Genomic DNA, 21,216 nt, shown 5'->3' with positions numbered 1-21,216 from the left:
CACCCGGAGGAAACCCATGCAGACATGGGGAAATGTGCAGACTTCACACAGACAGTGACCCAAGCTGGGAATCGAACCGGGTCCCTGGTGCTGTGAGGCAGCAGCGCTAACCACTGTGCCGCCGTGCTACTGTTGCGCAACATGTTCTTGCGATGCCCCTCTCACCACTCCTTGCATCTCTTTCTGCAGGTCGCCGGGTTATTCCGTGATGCAAGCATCGGCAATGCTGTGAACATCGTCATAGTTCGTCTTGTGCTGCTGGAGGAAGATGAGGTGAGAAGGAAACTTGTGCACTTGATCGTATGTGAGGAACAGCATTGATAATGCGAATATTGTTAACCATATAGTCATCCAATCAGCTCAATCCACTCATAATGACTCTAGCTTACATTTCAGCTCCTGCAACCGAGTTTGATGCTAACCAGGTGAATAAGCAGATTAAATAATGACCTTCAAAAAGGAATTGGGTAAATTCTTTGAAAAGAGAAAGATTCTGGTCTGTATGTGGAGGAAGGGAAGAGGGATGAGGTCCAATTGGACAGATCAAAGAGTTGACCTAGCCATGTTGGGCGAAATGGCTTCATTCTGTGCTAGATGAACCCAGGTCCCCAGAACATTGGCTGAGTTTCTGAATTAATGGTCTAGCGATAATACTACTCGGCCATCGCCTCCACAGAAAGAGTCTTCAAGTTAATTTTTAAAAACTAATAGGATCTGATGTTGTTTGCTGTGAATTCTCTTCTCATAAAGGGGAGGTTTCTGGAGGTTTGCAACTTTAAAATGCAGAAAATTGCAAACTACTGGCTAGATTCACAGAATAAAGCACCTTCTCTTCTCCCATAACCTGCAAGCGTGGAAACGCACCTTCTGTGAAATGTCATAGTAAAGATTAACAATGTGCACACGATGTTCAAACTAAAAGCAGTTGCTGGAATCTGAAATATAAAAATGCTGGAAACATTTCGCAGAGAAGGTGGTATTTACAGAGAAAAAGAGAGGAAAGTGGATCTCTAATGAAAGGTTGGTGATTGTGAATGTTAACCTAAAGGAGGGGCGGCACGGTGGCACAGTGGTTAGCACTGCTGCCTCACAGCGCCAAGGACCCGGGTTCAATTCCGGCCTCGGGTGACTGTGTGGAGTTTGCACGTTCTCCCCGTGTCTGCGTGGGTTTCCTCCGGGTGCTCCGGTTTCCTCCCACAGTCCAAAGACGTGCAGGTTAGGTGGATTGGCCGTGCTAAATTGCCCCTTAGTGTCAGGGGGACAAGCAGGGTAAATAAATGGGGTTATGGGGATGGGATTGTGGTTGGTGCAGACTCGATGGGCCAAATGGCTTCCTTCTGCACTGTGATGATTCTATGATTTTAATCTAAATGGCTACTTGGGATTTGGATGGAACTCCAAACTCAATCTTGACTTCAGTGAAGAGTAAGGTTGTGGGGGTGTGAAGCCACATTGATCCTGATCCTGTCAGCATCCCATATTAGATTAAAATTGTTGCCCACATTTCTCCCTCCACAGATGCTGCCCAGCCTGCTGAGCATGTCTGTCAAATCCTGTTTTTATTTCCACGATTTAAATTCTCGGGTCAGCCTCCTCATCTTCCACTCGATTCACTGAAAGGCACCCGAAACTCTGGTTAAATTGCAGCAAGTCCCTTTCACCCATCGCCCACTGACTGACTTGAATTGACTCTTGGTTGAAATTCACATTCCGCTTTTCAGATCCTCCACGCTTTCACCCTTTGCTCATCCCTGTAACTTGCTGCAAACCTACAATCCTCTGAAATCTCTCCGCTCCTCCAATTCTGGCCTCTTGCCCATCCCTGATTTGCTTTGCTGCATCACTGGCATTTACGCCTTCAGCTATCTGAGCCCCAAAGCTTCTGTAATTTTCTCCCTAAACCTCTCTGTCTCTGGACCTTACTCAACCTCCTTTGGGACACTCTTTAAAACGTATCTTTGACAAAGACTTGGTGGCACAGTGGTTAGCGCTACTGCCTCACAGCTCCAGGGACCCAGGTTCAATTCCGGCCTCGGGTGACTGTCTGTGTGGAATTTGCACGTTCTCCCCATGTCTGCGCTGGTTTCCTCTGGGTGCTCCGGTTTCCTCCCACAGTCCAAAGATGTGTGGGTTAGTTATATTGACCATGCTAAATTGCTCCTTAGTGTCCCAAGATGTGTAGGTTATGGGGATTAGCCTTGGTAAATGAGTTAGAGGGATAAAGCAGGGGAGAGGGACTGGGTAAGATACTCTGTCAGAGAGTCAGTGCAGACTCGATAGGCCGAATGGCCTCTTCTGCACTGTAGAAATTCTATGATTCTATGCCTTTGGTCATCTCTCCTGATATCTGCTTATGTAATTTGATTTTGTTTGCTAAAAGAACTGCGAAACACAAATGCAACTTGTTCCTTAGTGTGTGTCTCAAACATCCTATGAACTTTGTTAAACTTTATTAGATTGCGAGACTTTCCAAAAAAAGCCATTCTTTCAGCTCCGCTCTTTTCTTCAAATTAAGATGAAAGGATTTGGAAATCGAGGATAAAAGTAACATGTCTGCAGCGGGAGGCAGAGGTCAACAGTTTCTAAAGCTTGTTGCGAGAGAGAGGGAGAGGCGGCAGCTCACTTCAAAGCTGAGCATTTTTTATTCAATGCACTTTGTGATATTCTCACAGATTCTGTCTGCAGAATATAGTCAGTTTAAATTGCCGTCAAACTGATATTGTTACTGAGCCTTGGGGGTGAGGGGCTGGTGGCACGACTGTGTATGCTGCTGACTGCACAGTAAGTGTAACCACAGCGATTTATTCCGTGATCCCATGTGGAACATGTGCTGCCGCACCCTGCTTCCCCCCCCACTCAAACAGTAAAAACTGGTGCCCTCTTACTGACACACCCCTAAGAACCCCAATAAACACTGGCACATTCCATGCCCCCCACCCCTAGTAAACACTGGCACACTCCATGCCCCCCTCCCCACAGTAAACACTAGCACGCTCCATGCCCCCCTCCCCACAGTAAACACTGGCACGCTCCATGCCCCCCTCCCTACAGTAAACACTGGCACGCTCCATGCCCCCCTCCCCACAGTAAACACTGGCATGCTCCATGCCCCCCTCCCCACAGTAAACACTGGCACGCTCCATGCCCCCCTCCCCACAGTAAACACTGGCACGCTCCATGGGGACTCCCTCCCCTCTCCCCTCCCCCCCCTCAGTAAACACTAGCGCACTCCATAAGGGACCCCCCCCCCCCCCCCGCCCAATAAGTACTGACACACTCCATGGGACCCCCTCAGTAAACACTGGCACACTGCCGAGGACACTGTAAATACGCGGACACCCATGGATCTCCTGGTTCTCTCCAGGGATCTCCAGTAAATACCGACCACTCCTGGGGACCCACGATATTAGTACTTACTGGCACCCACCCGGCTCTTTCCTAGGATCCTCCAGTATTTACTGACACACTCTCAGCAATGTCCTATAAAAACTACCTTCCAGACTATAACAACTCCCCATCTGAAAACAGTCCCCCTCATCTCTGCTCTGAATATTTTTGCCAATGATCTTACACCTGTGTCCTATTGTTACTGGCCCTCCAGCCAGTAGGAATGATTTCTTCGTACTAACTCCATCGAAACTGCTTATAATTTTGAATATGTCGATTAAATCTTCCCTTAACCATCCCAGCTCTTAGACCAATCCCTGCTTCCCTAGTCTCTCAACACAGCTGGTTCCACTGATCCTGCGGTTGTTTGATTTGAAGACCCAGTGGTCTTTCACATCTGGACACTAACGTTTTTCTATTATTGTATCAGGAGGACCTGAAGATAACACATCATGCGGACAACACCCTGACAAGCTTCTGCAAGTGGCAAAAAAAGGTCAACATTAAGGGAGATAATCACCCCACACACCATGACGTGGCGCTCCTTCTCACAAGGTAAGAGGATGGAGCACGATTTACAGCCATCAGCAGAGTGATAATTAAACTCCTTGCCCTTGCCTTTTCCATTGGAATCGCTTCTGATCTGTGTGACCTTTAACCTGCATGCTACAGACTTTGTCAGGAACACAAAGGGTATTTATTAATGAAGAAAAACTGTACAGAGGCTGGCAACCCCTCGACTGCCCCAGTCCCTACATGACTTAGAAACCTAGAATCTAGAAGCAGGAGTAGGCCATTCGGCCCTTCGAGCCCGCTCCACCACTACAAAAGGTCGTGAATGTAGCCCAATCCATCACGCAAACCAGCCTCCCATCTATTGACACTGTCTACACTTCCCGCTGCCTCGGAAAAGCAGCCAGCATAATGAAGGATCCCACACTCCTCAGACTTTCTCTCTTCCATCTTCTTCTAATGCGAAAAAGATACAAAAGTCTGAGGTCACGTACCAATTGACTCAAGAACAGCTTCTTCCCTGCTGCTGTCAGACTTTTGAATGGACCTACCTCGCATTAAGTTGATCTTTCTCTACACCCTAGCTATGACTGTAACACTACATTCTGCACTCTCTCCTTTCCTTCTCTATGAATGGAATGCTTTGTCTGTACAGCGCACAAAAATAATACTTTTCATTACACTAATACATGTGACAATAATGAATCAAATCAAATCAAATATCCTGATCCCCCCCATATCCCTTGATCTCTTCAGCCCCAGTAACTATATCTAATTTAGACTTCAGACTGTCTTCTATCCAAGGTAGGATTCCACCCTCTGGGGTGATTACCCATTCAGTCCCACTTGGTCCCTCAAGCCAAATGACCCTCTTCTGCTGTGTGGTCCTTAAAGGGACAATCACTACAATCTCCGCATCTGCTCTGTTACTTTACACGTTAAGAAGTTTAACAACACCAGGTTAAAGTCCAACAGGTTTATTTGGTAGCAAAAGTCACAAGCTTTTGGAGCCTTAAGCTCCTTCTTCAGGAGAGTGGGAATTCTCACTCACCTGAAGAAGGAGCTTAAGGCTCCGAAAGCTTGTGACTTTTGTTACCAAATAAACCTGTTGGACTTTAACCTGGTGTTGTTAAACTTCTTACTGTGTTTACCCCAGTCCAACACCGGCATCTCCACATCATGACTTTACACGTTATCCAGAGCTTGCCCTGCAGCCAGTATTTTTTCCAGATATCTAGTTGTTGCACATTTTGTTCTTTATTCCTGTTCTGAATTTTAAAAAGCAAAAGTTCTTAAAATATTCTCCCAGGTGACAATTACCAATGAAAGTATTTCAATGAAATGATTGTATTTAGAATAATTGGATGACAGAATGGGATCTCCATGTGTAATTCCTGCAAACGGGAGCTCATCAGGAAAAGATCCTGAAGAATATATTAACCTGTTAGATTTTACCCTGCTGATATCAGTGGTGATGCTGAATGGCCACTGGTTCCAGGATATGATTCCTGCCTCTAAGATTGGGATGTTGGTTCTGGACTCCACTCCAGCCGTCCATTGCAGTGCTGACCATCACTGGATAGGGGTCAATTTCCTGTGGGGCTTCGTGCAACCAGTGGATTTGATTGTTTCCACTACCTCTTCATCCTCATATTCCAAACCCTCCCTATCTCTGTGACCTCCTCTCCTGACCATCCTCCGTGTAATAATCCAGAAAGCCAGGTGCTGAAGGAAGCGTCATTCTCGCACTCTTTATCAGCGTTACAGAGATGCACATTGCAAACGTACACCTGCAAACCCAACCTCAGCCTTGCTTCTTTATACATTCTTTTATAAACCAAATGAACAAATGTAAACTAGTTAACTCATTGAAAATCCCTTAAAGAGACACTGTAACAAAAAACAAAACTCTCAAAGCAACTTGCTGCTTTATATAGGAGCAGAAGTGAATGTCCAGCACCTAATTACTATTAAATGTTCAATCGACATGTAAATAATAGTCTCAGGTATCCGCACCTTCGAATTTCAGTCTCTTCTACACCCCTCACTTGTTTCGTTCCACAGCAGCGGTCAAACCTTCAGCTACCTATGCCTAAAGATCTGGAACCCGCTGCTTAAACCTCTTGTGCTTCTCCACCTCTCTCTCTCTGAAAGACATTCTTTGAAACCTCCTCCATCTTTTGCTTTTTGTTATATTTTGTGAGTGCACTCCTGTGGAACTCCTTGCAATGTTTTCCTACATTAAAGGTGCTTTATAAAGGTATTGTGAAGTGAGTTACTGTGAACAGACTGCAATGGGGAAGAGATGAAGGACCAGAGGACACTTGGGCCAGAATCTTACCGGCACGCCCGCCCGAGGCCAACAGAGAATGCCCTTTGGCGAGCCTCGCCCGCCCTGATTCCGGGGCAGGCGTGCCGGTAAAATCAGGGCCTTGGTGTCCGTGGACCAGTGTCCCAGCAGAGTTCAGCAGCTTTGTGTAAAAGAAAATTGAGAACGGATAATTGATTTCTGGGTGCATGTGGGAAATCCATCCCAGAATAAATCCTTCCGCTGTCTAGAAACTGCTCAACAATGGAAAATTCAAGGAACACTGATGCTGTATAGCGATTGGCTCATTAACTGATGGCCCTAAATCCAAGCCCAGCATTTTGTTACTGGGCTCTGCTAGCTTTGTGCAGCTTTGTCCTGTGAGTACCGGGCAGTATTCCATCTCAATTTCAGGATTAAATTCTCGAGAAACTCAGCATCAATTTGCCAAGAAACAGTCAGAATTTCCAGGAAATGAAAATTAAAACCATGAAGACAACAACCCTTCAACCCACAATCCATTAAATCATTTATTCAACAGTCAGTCCCAACAGGAAATTTTGAGCCGAAGGATAAATAGTACACACAACTTGATTCGGCTTATACATCATGCTGCTCTCTCTGGAGTGCCTGTGACAGAATCAACATTATATTTCATCCATTCAACATTAAAAGTAAAAATGGCAAGGATTCTGAATCCAATGCAGGAGGAGTGAATGGGAACTGATTCACGACACACCCTTCTCTCAAAATGGGAGCAATGAGTGAAAGCTTGGTCCATTGGGATTGTGTACAGTGGGAGTGAACGGGAAGGAGTTTGATCCATTGAGATTCTATACAGTGAGAGTGAACAGAAAGGGGTTTGATCCATTGGGTTTCTGTACAGTGGGAGTGAACGGGAAGGGGTTTGACCCATTGAGTTTCTGTACAGTGGGACTGAACGCAGAGGGCTTTGATCCACTGGGTTTCTGTACAGTGAGAGCGAACGGGAAGGGCTTTGACCCATTGGGTTTCTGTACAGTAAGGGTGAACAAGAAGGGGTTTGATTCACTGGAATTTGTACAGTGAGAGTGAATGGGAAGGAGTTTGATCCATTGGGATTCTGTACAATGGGAGTGAACGGGAAGGAGTTTGATCTCTTAGGATCCCTAACAATGGGAGTGAACGATGCAAAATTTAATCCATCAGTGTTGTGTCTAGTGAATGGGAATGGGTTTAAACCACTCGAAGAAATGAGCATGAATGAATCTCTGAAGCAATTTAAACTTACCAGAGTGATGGAAGTTAACACAGTTTTATTTCTGAGAGGTTTTATTACTTTTTTATGCCTGTTGCTTTGATTATATACTAGGACAGTATAGTTAACAATGGCATCTTGTAAATCACCCCTTACACAGAAAAATGCCTCGGAGCACTTTCTGGAGGGGACACTTAGAACATAGAACATTACAGCGCAGAACAGGCCCTTCGGCCCACGATGTTGCACCGACCAGTTAAAAAAAAAAACTGTGACCCTCCAACCTAAACCAATTTCTTTTCGTCCATGAACAGGAAAATGTGGAGGTGGAGCAAATCTGCATCCAGCAATCCCATTGATTTTCCATCAATTTCTATAACCTCGAGCTCCTTTACTGAAGGCTGTGCAGATTAAAGATATTTTTATGCATGATGAAATTATCATTTTAATTATAATTTTATGTTACAACTGATTTTTGTTCCAATACATTGCTGTATTGTTAGAGTAGTAGTGTGCATTGTGCAGGATGTGTATAGTGAGTGTTGCAGTGTGACATGGCTTGTGAGTGACCCAGCGTTCGAGTGTGGGAGTTGTTGGCAGTGGTCAGCGGGCGGCTGGTTTATGGGTATGAGGAGACCCACGGGTGTGCACTGCGCTGCTGGTCAATTGCTGGCAGAAGACCCTGATCGGAGAGGACAGGTGAAATTTAAGTTTAAAATTTATTTATTAGCGTCACAAGTAGGCTTACGTTATAACACGGCAATGAAGTTACTGTGAAAATCCCCTAGTCGCTACGCTCCTGCATCTGTTCGGGTACACTGAGGGAGAATTTAGCATGGCCAATGCACCCTAACCAGCACATCTTTCGGACTGTGGGAGGAAACCGGAGTACCCGGAGGAAACCCACGCAGACACAGGAAGAACATGCAGACTCCGCACAGACAGTGACCCAAGCTGGGAAACGAACCCGGGTTCATGGCGCTGTGAGGAGGCAGTGCTAACCGGTGGTTCAGTAGAAGTGAGTACAGAACTATAGTTATTTGATTTGATTTATTATTGTCACATGTATTAGTATACAGTGAAAAGTATTGTTTCTTGCGTGCTATACAGACAAAGCATACCGTTCATAGAGAAGGAAAGGAGAGAGTGCAGAATGTAGTGTTACAGTCATAGCTAGGGTGTAGAGAAAGATCAACTTAGTGCGAGGTAAGTCCATTCAAAAGTCTGATGGCAGCAGGGAAGAAGCTGTTCTTAAGTCGGTTGGTACGTGACCTCAGACTTGTGTCTTTTTCCCATTGGAAGAAGATGGAAGAGAGAATGTCCGGGGTGCGTGGGATCCTCAATTATGCTGGCTGCTTTGCCGAGGCAGCGGGAAGTATAGACAGAGTCAGTGGATAGGAGGCTGATACAAAACTATAGTGAGTGCAGAACTATAATTCAGTAGAAGGTACAAAATAAGAGATCCCCTTTTCACTGGAGCTATTGTTGAGTAATTTCAGCTCTCCCATTGGCTCAGACGGGGTGTGAAGCGGTTTTAAATGTTGTTTCTCTTTTTTTGACTAGGAAGGATATCTGTGCTGGAATGAACCGCCCATGTGAGACGCTGGGATTGTCACACGTTTCCGGAATGTGCCAACCCCACAGGAGCTGCAGCATCAATGAGGACTCGGGTCTCCCTCTGGCATTCACTGTCGCACACGAGCTCGGACATAAGTAAGTCTGGCAACTCGCTCTCGAGATTCCGCTCATTCTCAGCAGCTGCTGATCAGGAGACTGAATTCTCTGAGCTCAGTTAAGGAATTGGCCGTGGCTCCATGGTTAATATTCAATTTCTCACGGCTAGTAGGTAAAGGAAGAGACGAGGGGCGGGATTTTCCGGCCGCGCTCGCCCCAAAACTAGACAGTCCCACCTGAGGTCAACGGACCTTTGCAGGGTCTGCTCCCCACCCGCTACGTTTCCCACGGTGGGCGGGATGGCAACATTTCCCCCAAGAAGTCAAATCGTTACTTGGTTTTAGATTTAATCGCAAAGTGAGACATTACAAATGTTTAACTCCTAACTCTACAACTCACCAGCAGTGTGAAGACATATTTTTGTTTGAGTAAATAATTTAAAAAATGAACAAACTAACTAATTAACAGTCCAAAGATGTGCATGTTAGGTGGATTGGCCATGCTAAATTGGGGCAGCATGATGGCACAGTGGTTAGCACTGCTGCCTCACAGCACCAGGGACCCGGGTTCGATTCCGGCCTCAGGTCACTGTCTGTGCGGAGTCTGAACGTTCTCCCCGTGTCTGCGTGGGTTTCCTCGGGTGCTCTGATTTCCTCCCACAGTCCAAAGATATGCAGGCTAGGTCGATTGGCCGTGCTAAATTGCCCCTGGTATCCAAAGATGTGTAAGTTAGGGAAATTAGTGGAACAAATACTTGGAGTAGCGGGGTTAGTGTCTAGTTAAGATGTTCTGTCGGAGAGTCAGTGCAGACTTGAAGGGCTGAATGGCCTCCTTCTGCATTGCCCCTTAATGTGCAAAAATGTGTAGGTTAGTTGGACTAGCCATGATAAATGTATGGGGTTATGGGGAGAGGGTGGGTGAGTGAGCCTGGATAACGTTTGGAGAGTTGGTGCAGACTCGATGGGCTGAATGACCTCCTTCTGCACTGTAGAGATTCTATTCTATTCTAACTCCTTAAAGAGGTACTGCAAATAAAACAAATGACAAAGGAAACTTATTAAATTAAAATAACTTTTCCAGAGATGACGCACTTCAGCCCCAAGCGTCTCTTTACCAAATAAACAATTAATATTCGTTTGGTGATACGGAACTTGAGTTTTGCTGAAAAAAGAGACATGCTGTCAAAGCTTTTCATCTTCCACTCATCAGGACAGCTCACAAGCAAATAGTTAACTCGTCCATGCTGCATTCTCTGACAAAGGGTCAGCCGGACTGGAAACGTTGGCTCTACTCTCTCTCCACAGATGCTGTCAGACCTGCTGCACTTGAACATCAATCTATACTGCATGTAAAGAGAGTGCTGATTGGTTGGCAAGTGGACTCCGATTGGTGGAGGAATTGCCATAGAGAATGCAGCACGGAACAGTTAACTACCCAGCTTTGTTCTGGTCAAAGCATTGCCCTGGGGAATGAACCTGGGAGCAACATTAGATGCCATTTCACAATTGGACAACTGACTGTGCTAAGAATGATACTGAAGACCATTTTAAGATTGTCAGTCGGGTTCACGGTGTGGTCACTCACACATGCTAGCAAATATATATATATTGACACAAAGGGCCCTGTCCCTTGCAGAGAGAAGGAACATGCAAACTATGCACCTTGTTCAAGTAACAAACAGCTATTTCCTGGTTCATTCCCCAGTGCAATGTCTTGACCACTCAGAGACAAAGGGCTCACATTCACGCCACGCTCCCGCTGCAGCGAGGTCAGAGAAATTGGCAGCCAGCCGAATCTCCTTTCACTGTGATGGGACGGGGAAAGTCCCGCTGGTGTGAATGCTGGTAAGGTTCCAGCCAAAAAGACCAAAAATGTTAAAGGAAAGTTAGCAAATTAAATTAAAAGTCATTTCTGGAACTGACGATGCACTCCAGTTCCCTATACCGGAATGCCTCGAGTGTGCCACTGGACGGGGCGTGGACCCTCTCCGGGCAAGGAAGGAAGCAGACAATCAGGTCTAATCACCCTCTCCGCAGTCTGATGGCTGGACCTGTTTTAGCCACCTTGGCCACACAAAGGAGTAGACCCATGAGGAAGTCCTCCGATCCATCACAACCCTCCACCCCCCCCCCCCCCCCCCCCCCGCAACCAGGCAGTGTGTCTCTTTTTATGTGCACAAGTAACGAGTGCCCCCCCCCCCTCCCCCTCCCCCTGTCCCCTATCTGAATACATTTAACCTTACTTTATACAATTAACATTTAACCTCCGCTTGCGTCCAACAGTTATGGGTTCAAGTTCCACTCCAGAGACTTGAACACAAAATCCCAGCTGTTGTTCCCAGTGCAGTACTGAGGGAGTGCGACACTGTTGGAGACGCCTTCCTTTAAGTAAGACATTAAACTGAGGCCTGGTCTAGTCTCTCTGAATTGAGATTCGATGGCACTAGTCTGAAGAGGAGCAGGGAAGTGCCGGCCAATGATAATCCCACAACAAACAGCAGTAAAACAGATGATTTAACTCATTGCAGTTTGTGGGAGCTTGCTGCACCCAAAACTGGTTGTTGTATTTCCTGCATCACAACAGTGACTATACTTCAAAATAAGTTAAGCTACTGTAAAACATTTTGGGGTGCCCTGAGATCATGAGGTGACGGGAGAAATACAAATTCTTTCCTTCAATTAGAAAGAACCATAGAATGGGTGGCACGGTGGTTAGTCCTCACAGCGCCAGGGACCCGGGTTCGAATCCCGGCTCGGGTCACCGTCACCCAGTCAATTCCACATGGCTGTGTGGAGTTTGCACGTTCTCCCCGTGTGTGCGTGGGTTTCCTCCCACACTCCAAAGATGTGCGGGTTAGGTTGATTGGACATGCTAAATTAGTGTCCCGGGATGTGATAGGTTAGAGGAATTAGCAGGTTAGCTAAGCGGGGCTAGGACCTGGGTGGGATTGGTGTCGGTGCAGGCTCGATGGGCCAAATGGCTTCCTGTAGGGATTCTACGATTCCATGAAAAGTTACAGCACAGAAAGAAGCCGTTCGGCCCAGCTTGTCCATACCAGACCGAGGACACCCAGGTACCCTTTCTAACCCCACCTTCCTGCACCTGGGCCTTTGGAATTGTAATCTATCTGCGAACATCTTAAACCAGGCTGACATCGAACAGTTTATAAATAAAAGGATGGAATTTTCCACAGAACCCGCTGCGTGTTTCTCCGAGACAGCCCACCTTTGGCCAGCGGTGGGATCCTCTGATGTGGCCCGTTGAATGCACCCCTTGCTGTTGAGAAACCCGCAGTGGGGTGTGCCATCGGCAGGACCAGAAGATCCCACTGGTGTGAAGGGCCAGAAAATTCCAGTCAACTGGTCTTCCGTTTAATCATAGAACCATAGACTCCCTACAGTACAGAAGGAGGCCATTTGGCCCATCGAGTCTGTACCGACCACAATCCCACCCAGGCCCTATTCCCGTAACCCCACACATGTACCCAGCCAATCCCCGTGACACTAAGGGACAATTTAGCATGGCCAATCCACCTCTTTGGACTGTGGGAGGAAACCCATTGTGGGGCAGCAGTGCTAACCAGTTCGCCACCATGGTGCCATGGAAATGAAGAGAATTTTCTTTCTCTCAGAGGGTCATGAGTCTTTGGAACTCTCCTCCGCAGAGAGCAGTGCAGGCAGGCTCACTGACTATTTATAAGGCAGAGGCAGATAAATTGTTGACTCGTAAGGGAGTCAAAGGGTATCCAGGACAGGCAGGAGTGTGAGGTTGAGGTTACAATCAGATCAGCCATGATTTTGTTGAATGGAGCAGACTTGAGGGGCCGAATGGCCTACTCCTGCTCCGAATTCGTATTTTTGTATGTATGTACCCTGGGAATAGTCTGGGTGACAGCTCAATGCCAAACACACATCCCCAGCTTCAGGCTAAAGCAATGATGGTGTTAAGTCCACTGGGAGCTGGCAATGGGAGGCAAAATGAAGTCAAAAATAAGGATAAAATCCCATCTTAAAATTAAGAATAAATCTGTATTCACCTAAAAAAAAAAGTTTATTTATTAGTCTCGCAAGTAAGGCTTACATTGACACTACAATGAAGTTACTGTGAAAATCCTCTAGTTGCCACACTCCGGCGCCTGTTCGGGTACACTGAGGGAGAATTTAGCACGGGCAATGCATCCAACCAGCACGTCTTTTGGACTGTGGGAGGAAACCGGAGCACCCGGAGGAAACCCACGCAGGCACGGGGAGAACGTGCAGACACCACACAGACAGTGACCTAAGCCGGGAATCAAACCCGGGTCCTGGCGCTGTGAGGCAGCAGTGCTAACCACTGTGCCACCGTGCTTCTATGAAAAGAAAATTGGCAGTTTGGAATAGTTCCAAGAAAAGTTTAGATTAGATTAAGGTTGGAAAATGCAGCCTCTCTTCTCTGACAGTTTACACTGTAAACAAAACGGATGAAAGGATTTTTCATTTTTCATTCCTGGACACTCAGTTTTCTGTGGTTGGAATATCTAACTCGTGCAGTTAGATTCCAGCCTGTAATCATTGCAAATGTGATGTATATTGTCTACATAAGCAAAGTGAGTCCTTTGATCAGATTCCAGCCAGTTACTGTCATTTAAAGAGAGACTTAGAATCATCGAATCCCTACAGTGCAGAAGGAGGCCATTCGGCCCATCGAGTCTGCACCAACCACAATCCCACCCAGGCCCTATCTCCGGATCCCCACATACTTAGCCTGCTAATCCCCCGTCACTAGGGTCCATTTAGCATGGCAAATCAACTTAACCTTGTAACCCCACGTATTTACCCTGCTAATCCTCCTGACACTGCGGGCAATTTAGCATGGCTAATCCACCTAACTCGCACATCTTTAGACTGTGGGGGGAAACCGGAGCACCCGGAGGAAACCCATGCAGACACGGGGAGAATGTGCAAACACCACACAGACAGTGACCCAAGCCGGGAATCGAACCGGGTCCCACCAACAGCAATGCTGTTTGTTGAGGGGATTAAATCCCCAACTGACCGACACTTTAGGTGCCTCATGCGATTTCAAGCTCGGCGGACATGAAACACGGGCCGACTGTTATTGTTTTCGATTCAATGGGGGGTGTTGGAAGGGGAATGGAGCAAATGCTGGATGGGGAGTGAGTTGCAGCAGTGTTTTTTGTGTTGGGGGCTCAGCACAGTGTGGAGCTCTCAGGTCATTGCTGTCCTCTTGCTGGCCACTGGAATCTTCTTTCTGCCTGCCGTGACTACCATATGAGGAGTTATAAGGAGAGGCTGGATAGACTGGGACTTTTTTCTCTGGAGCGTAGAAGGCTGATCTAATAGAGGTCTATAAAATAATGAGGGGCATAGATCAGCTAGATAGTCAATAGATTTTCCCAAAGGTAAGTGAGTCTAAAACTAGAGGGCATAGGTTTAAGGTGAGAGGGGAGAGATACAAAAGGGTCCAGAGGGGCAATTTTTTCACACTGGACGGTGAGTGTCTGGAACAAGCTGCCAGAGGTAGCAGTAGAGGCGGGTACGATTTTGTCTTTTAAAAAGCATTTAGACAGTTACATGGATAAGATGGATATAGAAGGATATGGGCCAAATGCGGGCAATTGGGACCAGTTTAGAGGTTTAAAATAAAAAGGGTGGCATGGACAAGTTGGGCTGAAAGTCCTGTTTCCATGTTGTAAACCTCTGATTCTATGACTGTACCAGCGCTGGCCACTCTGCCGGCAGTGATGCCTTTGCACGCAGCCTTTCAACCATTGGATGTGGGGTGCCCAACCCCACTGGCCCAATGCAGTCGTGATTTACACTGGCTGCTGCCTAAATGGCCAGCCAGCTTAATATCATGAGTCTGAATTGACCTCGTGTGGAACTGTGAATCGCGGCCGGTTCCGGTTGCCCTGAGTTTTTTATTCAGTCGTGGGACATGGGCAACGCTGGCTAGGCCAGCACTTAGTGCCCATCCCTAGTTGCCCTTGAGAAGATGGTGGTGAGCTGCCTTCTTGAATCGCTGCCGTCCACGTGCTGTGGGTTGACCCACAATGCCGTCAGGGAGGGAATTCCAAGAGTGCTTGTGAAATTCTGCCCATAGAAATCCCGAGCCTGGATCCTAGCCGTCTCTCACTCCCGGAGCTACAGCTGAAATTGAGCCTTAATTCCAGATATAAACTGTTAGAACTCCTCCTCGTAGGTTGCAAGCTGAAATTGTTTCCAGGTTTCATGTTAGTTATTTCAATAATCTGAATTCCTAGAATCCAACGCTATACTGCAATTACCACGAGATACCAATTATTTTCTGTTTTCCAAAAACAATGTTATAGAGTACATTAAAATCAAGACATATAATTAAGATATTTCTGAATATTTTAAATTACAGATATATATTCCTTGAGCTACGGTGCTTCCAGGTTAGATTGAAAATGAGAGAGGAGCTTTAATGTAGAGATATCGGAGTCTGGCGGCTTGGCACAAGATCAGAAATTCATCTCTGCATTACACTGCAATTTCATTCCCTCTGCAGCCGCCCAGCATTCCAGTGCCTGGAGTCTGCATCTATATATTCTAAACAATGTATTGTAGTTTGTGCAACCTACTCTCTGGTGTTTGTTTACAAATGATCCTGTTACCGTTACTCGTGTTTTATGCATGCTTCACTGAACGGGATAATTCTCCGTGAGAAAAGCAGACTGCTGGTTTTTGAAATATAAACTGAATAGTTTTGATTTGTTCATGGGATGCAAGTGTGAGGCCCATCTCTAATTGAGAAGGAGGTGGTGAGATACCTTCTTGAATCGCTGCAGTCCCCATGCGGCGAGTTCCTGCAGCGCATCTCGTAGATAGGGAGGGCAGATGTCCGGCTTTAGGCCGGACAGTCCGCCTTTTGAGCACTCCCTCCGGCGCCACCTCGAGCCGGACATTAATTTGTCCTCCTTTTTTGGGTCTGACTAAAAAAGGGCCGGCGCTCGGCACTTTCCGGAGGATTTCCGAAGTCAGTTTCGTTCCGTGGAGTGCCCGAAGGCCGGTGACGCAATCTCCGCGCCTCCGAAGATGACGCAATGCTCGGTCGGGACGCAGCGACCTCGGTTCATTCCGATCGGTGGCCGAAGATGAGCCGGGAGTGCTCGGGTGGGTGGTGACGTTCTCGGCTGTGTGGAGGCGCTTGCCGAAGCTGACGCAATCGGCGGGTGTCCAAGCGCTCGGTTGTTTCCGGAGGGATCCGAAGATGAGTCGGGGGGGGGGAGCTCGGATGGTGATGCGATGACGTTCTGGTCTGAGCCGGCACGTTGCCGAAGATGACAGAGTGGCGGGGGGGTGTATCGGTCGGAGCGGCTCTCCCGGAGATCTTCGGCTATTTCTGGCGGGTGGCCGAAGCTGACTCGGGAGGGGGCGGGGGAGAGGTTGCCGAGGATGACGCAATGGTGCGCTCGGCTGTTTGCGGACGGTTTCCGACGATGACGCGACGCGGGACGGCTGGCTGAGCGGATGTTGTCAGTGCGCACGCGCGGCTGCCATCTTTGTCCTCCTTTTTGGAAATGTGGAAATGGCTACCCTACTTGTAGATGGTACACACGGATGCCTTTGTGCATCGGTGGCGGAGGGAGTTAATGTTTCAGGTGCTGGATGGGGTACCAATCAAGCACGCTGCTTTGTCCTGGATGATTTTGAGCTTCTTGAGTGTTGTTGGAGCCGCACTCATCTAGGCGAGTGAAGAGTATTCCATCACACTCCTGACTTGTGCCTTGTGGAGGGTGGACAGGGAGAATTTCGCTGCAGAATTTACAACCTCTGATTATTCCCAGCATGCGTTTGGAAGCAAGTCTGAAACTGTTGCCAGCACCTTGGCAGCTTATAAATGGAAAACATCTGCAAGTAAAGCTGTCGCTTACAGTCGTCTTAACAGGGTGTTGACAGGTGTAATTAGCAAATAGATTTGGACTGTCCCAAACACTTTGAGTGCAGTTGGTGGTTATGAGTTCTTCCACTGTAATGACCTTTCACCTGTCTAACCTCCCCTTCCAACCTTTCATCAATTTCCCCACCCTGTCTGGAATTGATAGCCCCTTTTTCATTTGGGATTATTCCAATTACTAGTCCATTTCACAATACTTCCAACTTTAGAACCATAGAATCCCTACAGTGCAGAAGGAGACCATTTGGCCCATCGAGTCTGCACCAATAGCAATCCTACCCAGGCCTTATCCCCATAATCCCATATATTTACCCCACTAATCCCTCTAACCTACGGATCCCGGGACACTAAGGGGCAATTTATCATGGCCAATGCACTTAACCCACACATCTTTGACTGTGGGAGGAAACTGGAGCACCCGGAGGAAACCCATCCTGACACGGGGAGAACATGCAGACTCCGGACAGACAGTGACCCAAGCAAGGAATCGAACCCAGGTCCTTGGAGCTGCGAGGCAGCAGTGCTAACCACTGTGCCATCGTGACGCCCATCAAAGATTGTTAAAGATATTCCCTAAATTGCCCAGATTCCTCATTGCCCTTAACCCAATGTCCCACAGTTAACAGATAATTACAGTAAAAATCATAGGGTGAAATTCTCCAGCCTCTTTGCAGTCGGTTTGCCATTGGCGGAATCTTCTATTCTCAGAGAATTCGATGGTGATTTACGCTCCTTATCCATGCCCTCCTTATCAGGGAACCCACAGCGGGGGTCAACTTCAGTGAGACCAGAAGATCCCACCTGTGGAAAGGGCTGGAGAATTCCATCCGTAGAACCTTACCGCACAGAAAGGAGGCCATTTGGCCCATTGTACTTGTGCCAGTTCTGTGAAATTTATCCTACGCCCTTGCTCATTCTCTATAACCTTGCAAATGATTCCCCTTCCAACCATTTACGCAGTTCCCTTTTGAAAGTTCCCGTTCCATCTGCTTCCAGACTTCCATCCAAGATGCTCTCCAAATGTACCTTCACCCCTGCATGTTGAAGAAGGCCACTGACTACTGTAATAAGTCTTCTGAGGCAGAAGTCCCTTCACTAAAATCCCTTTATTTACAATTCCAACAGCAGTGCACAGAGGGCTCGCAGTCAGCAGTCTACCTTCGGGAGTGCAAGAGGAACTGACACTCCTGGTTAAATACAAGGCAAAGACTCCATGATTGGCCCATCAAGTGACTCCTTAATCAGGGAGTTCATATTCCAATAGGCCAACCTCAATGGCCTGATTGAAGTCATTCCAATCACCACCTTCTCCAGGGTAATTAGGGATGGGCAATAAATGCTGGCACAGCCAGTGACACCCACATTCCAGGCACAAGTAAAGCAGTGAGTTTCAGCAGGTCCTGGTGTTTTGTATCTCCTCAGTCTGCTCCGTGTACAGCTCAGGTTCTGCTTTCAGTGCTGACTCACTCCACTTTCTCTTGTTTTTGTTGGACTCTTGCTTTTACATTTCAGCTTTGGGATACAACACGACGGGACAGCCAATGACTGTGAGCCCATTGGGAAAAGACCTTTCATCATGTCCCCACAGCTCCTGTACGATACCAGCCCACTGACCTGGTCACGTTGCAGCCGGGAATACATCACCCGCTTTCTCGAGTAAGTGTCTCTCTCCTTGGGTCCTATATTATGTTGGGTTTTGGGTGAAGGATCTGCACTGTGTGTTCCTGTTTAGGAACCCAGGTGGAGAACTACAAGAGCTAGCTTGGTGTTCTTTTACAAACTTGTGGCGTTAGTTGAAGCTGTGTCTTAGAAACATAGAAACGAGAAGCAGGAGTAGACCATTTGGCCCGTTGGACCTGCTCTACCATTCATTTTGATCATGGCTGATCATCAAGTTCAACATCCTGATCCTCCCTTTCCCCCCATATCCCTTGATCCCTTTAGCCCCAAGAGCTATAACTAATTTCTTCTTGAAATCAGACAGCGTTTTGGCCTCAATTACTTTCTGTGGTAGTGAATTCCACACATTCACCAGCCTCTGGGTGAAGAAATTTCTCCTCACCTCAGTTAAAAAAAGATTTACCCCTTATCCTCAAACTATGACCCCTAGTTCTGGACTCCCCCACATTCTTTCTGAATCTACTCTGTCTAACCCTCATAGCACGAGCTTTCGGAACGCTGTTCCTTCATCAGGTGCTCCTTCACTCACCTGAGGAAGGAGCAGCGCTCCGAAAGCTCGTGCTACCAAATAAACCTGTTGGACTTTAACCTGGTGTTGTGAGACTTCTTAATGTGCCTATCCAAGTCCAACGCCGGCATCCCCACATCATGTCTAACCCTGTTAGAATTTTATAAATTTCTATGAGATTCCCTCTCATGCTTCTAAACTCCAATGAATACAATCCTAACCGGCTTAGTCTCTCCTCATATGACAGACCGGCCATCCCAGGAATCAGTCTGGTAAACCTTCGCTGCGCTCCCTCTATAGCAAGGACATCCTTCCTCAGATAAAGACACAAAGGCTGCACACAATACTCCAGGTGTTTCCTCACCAACGCCTTATACAATTGCAGCAAAACATCCCTATCCCTATACTCAAATCCTCTTGCTATGAAGTCCATCACTACTTTACTGCCCGCTGTACCTGCATGCTTACATGCTCACATGCTCTTGCGCCTTCTGCAATTGCCCATTGCTTGTGAGGCATCCCTCATGCAGTGAACTATAGAGGGAACATTGAGAAATCACCTCTTAGCCCTTAAATCTTAGAGATCATCTCTCTGAACACACTGTAACAGCTTCAGCTCAGATTGTCAGTGGGTAATACGCTGGCTGGCCCCGGTTGAGGGCGTGTTGGAGGGTGGGGGAACTAAATTGCCACAATTATTGACCTTCTCCTTAGTGGAAGCTGATTCAGGGTTGCCGTTCCTGATTCCTTGCTGGAGGCTGTATGACCATTGGGAGAGATCAGACTCTGAGATGAGGCCCCTCATAGTCGGAGTCACAACTTGCACACAAGGAACGGCACTTGGTTAGGTACAGGGGCAGTGAGTGACCCACGGGCATCCAGGAAACACCAGCAACTTCAGTGGAAATGAGGTGAAAAATAGACACAAGTCTTTTGCTTATTAAAACGCAAGAATGAAATAGAAACATAGAAGATAGGAGCGGGGGGAAGCCATTCGGCCCTTTGCGCCTGCTCCACCTTTCATCACAATCATGGCTGATCATCCAACTCAAGTAAATTTATTTATTAATCACAAGTAAGGCTTACATTAACACTGCAAAGAAGTTACTGTGAAACTCAATAGCCTAATCCTGCTTTCTCCCCATAACCTTTGATCCCATTTGCCCCAAGTGCTGTATCCAGCCGCCTCTTGAATACATTCAATGTTTTGGCATCAACTACTTCCTGTGGTAATGAACTCCACAGGCTCACCACTCTTTGGGTGAAGAAATGTCTCCTCATGTTCGAGCTAAATGGTCTACCCCAAATCCTCAGACTGTGACCCCTGGTTCTGGACTCCCCCCACCATTGGGAACATCCTCCCTGCATCTACCGTGTCTAGTCCTGTTAGAATTTTATAAGTCCGTATGAGACTTATTCATCTCAACTCCAGCGAAAACAATCCTAACCTAGTCAATCTCTCCTCATACATCAGTCCCACCATCTCCGGAATCAGCCTGGTAAACCTTCGCTGCGCTCCCTCGAGAGCAAGAACATCCTTCCTCAGAAAAGGAGACCAAAACTGCACACAATACTCTAGGTGTGGCCTCACCAAGGCCACCCAAATGTCGATTTGGGTTTCGTCTCTTCTCAGATCCTCCAGTTATCCCTAAAACCCCTCCGCTTCCTGTTTGTTTTATTGATGTGCCTTTTTTTTTTACTTTATCTACTTGTTGCTTCCAGCCGCGGATGGGGTCTCTGTCTGGATGATCTGCCCACCAAGGAAGCAATTGAATTGCCCTCAGTGGCCCCGGGAGTGTTGTACGACGTCAATCACCAGTGTCGGCTGCAGTACGGAGTCCGGTCTGTGTTTTGCGACAACATGGACGTAAGGCAACAATCCTTCCATTAACAGGGTCTTTCTGGGACTAGGTAGTTAGTGCCGGTCCTGTGTGGCTCAGAACCCCACATAAAAGATAAGGAAAGTCTGGTATTGATAGTTCCAAAGTT

The 21,216-nt window shown here is 47.2% G+C and overlaps 1 protein-coding gene across 1 annotated transcript in view; it reads left to right on the top strand.

Annotated features, from left to right (window-relative positions):
• LOC144511169 (A disintegrin and metalloproteinase with thrombospondin motifs 7-like) overlaps nt 1-21,216 on the top strand; it is a 200,445-nt gene that overhangs the window by 52,284 nt on the left and 126,945 nt on the right. Inside the window, exons 5-9 of the mRNA XM_078241199.1 lie at nt 190-273; nt 3,818-3,942; nt 9,009-9,158; nt 18,552-18,695; nt 20,950-21,094. Coding sequence (XP_078097325.1) covers nt 190-273; nt 3,818-3,942; nt 9,009-9,158; nt 18,552-18,695; nt 20,950-21,094 — 648 coding nt within the window. The remainder of the gene's footprint in view (nt 1-189; nt 274-3,817; nt 3,943-9,008; nt 9,159-18,551; nt 18,696-20,949; nt 21,095-21,216) is intronic.

Source organism: Mustelus asterias, chromosome 24 (assembly GCF_964213995.1).
Source record: "Mustelus asterias chromosome 24, sMusAst1.hap1.1, whole genome shotgun sequence".
Lineage (NCBI taxonomy): Eukaryota > Metazoa > Chordata > Chondrichthyes > Carcharhiniformes > Triakidae > Mustelus > Mustelus asterias.
The sequence above is the reverse complement of the archived record's forward strand: the minus strand, read 5'-3'. Positions and strand labels throughout refer to the sequence as shown.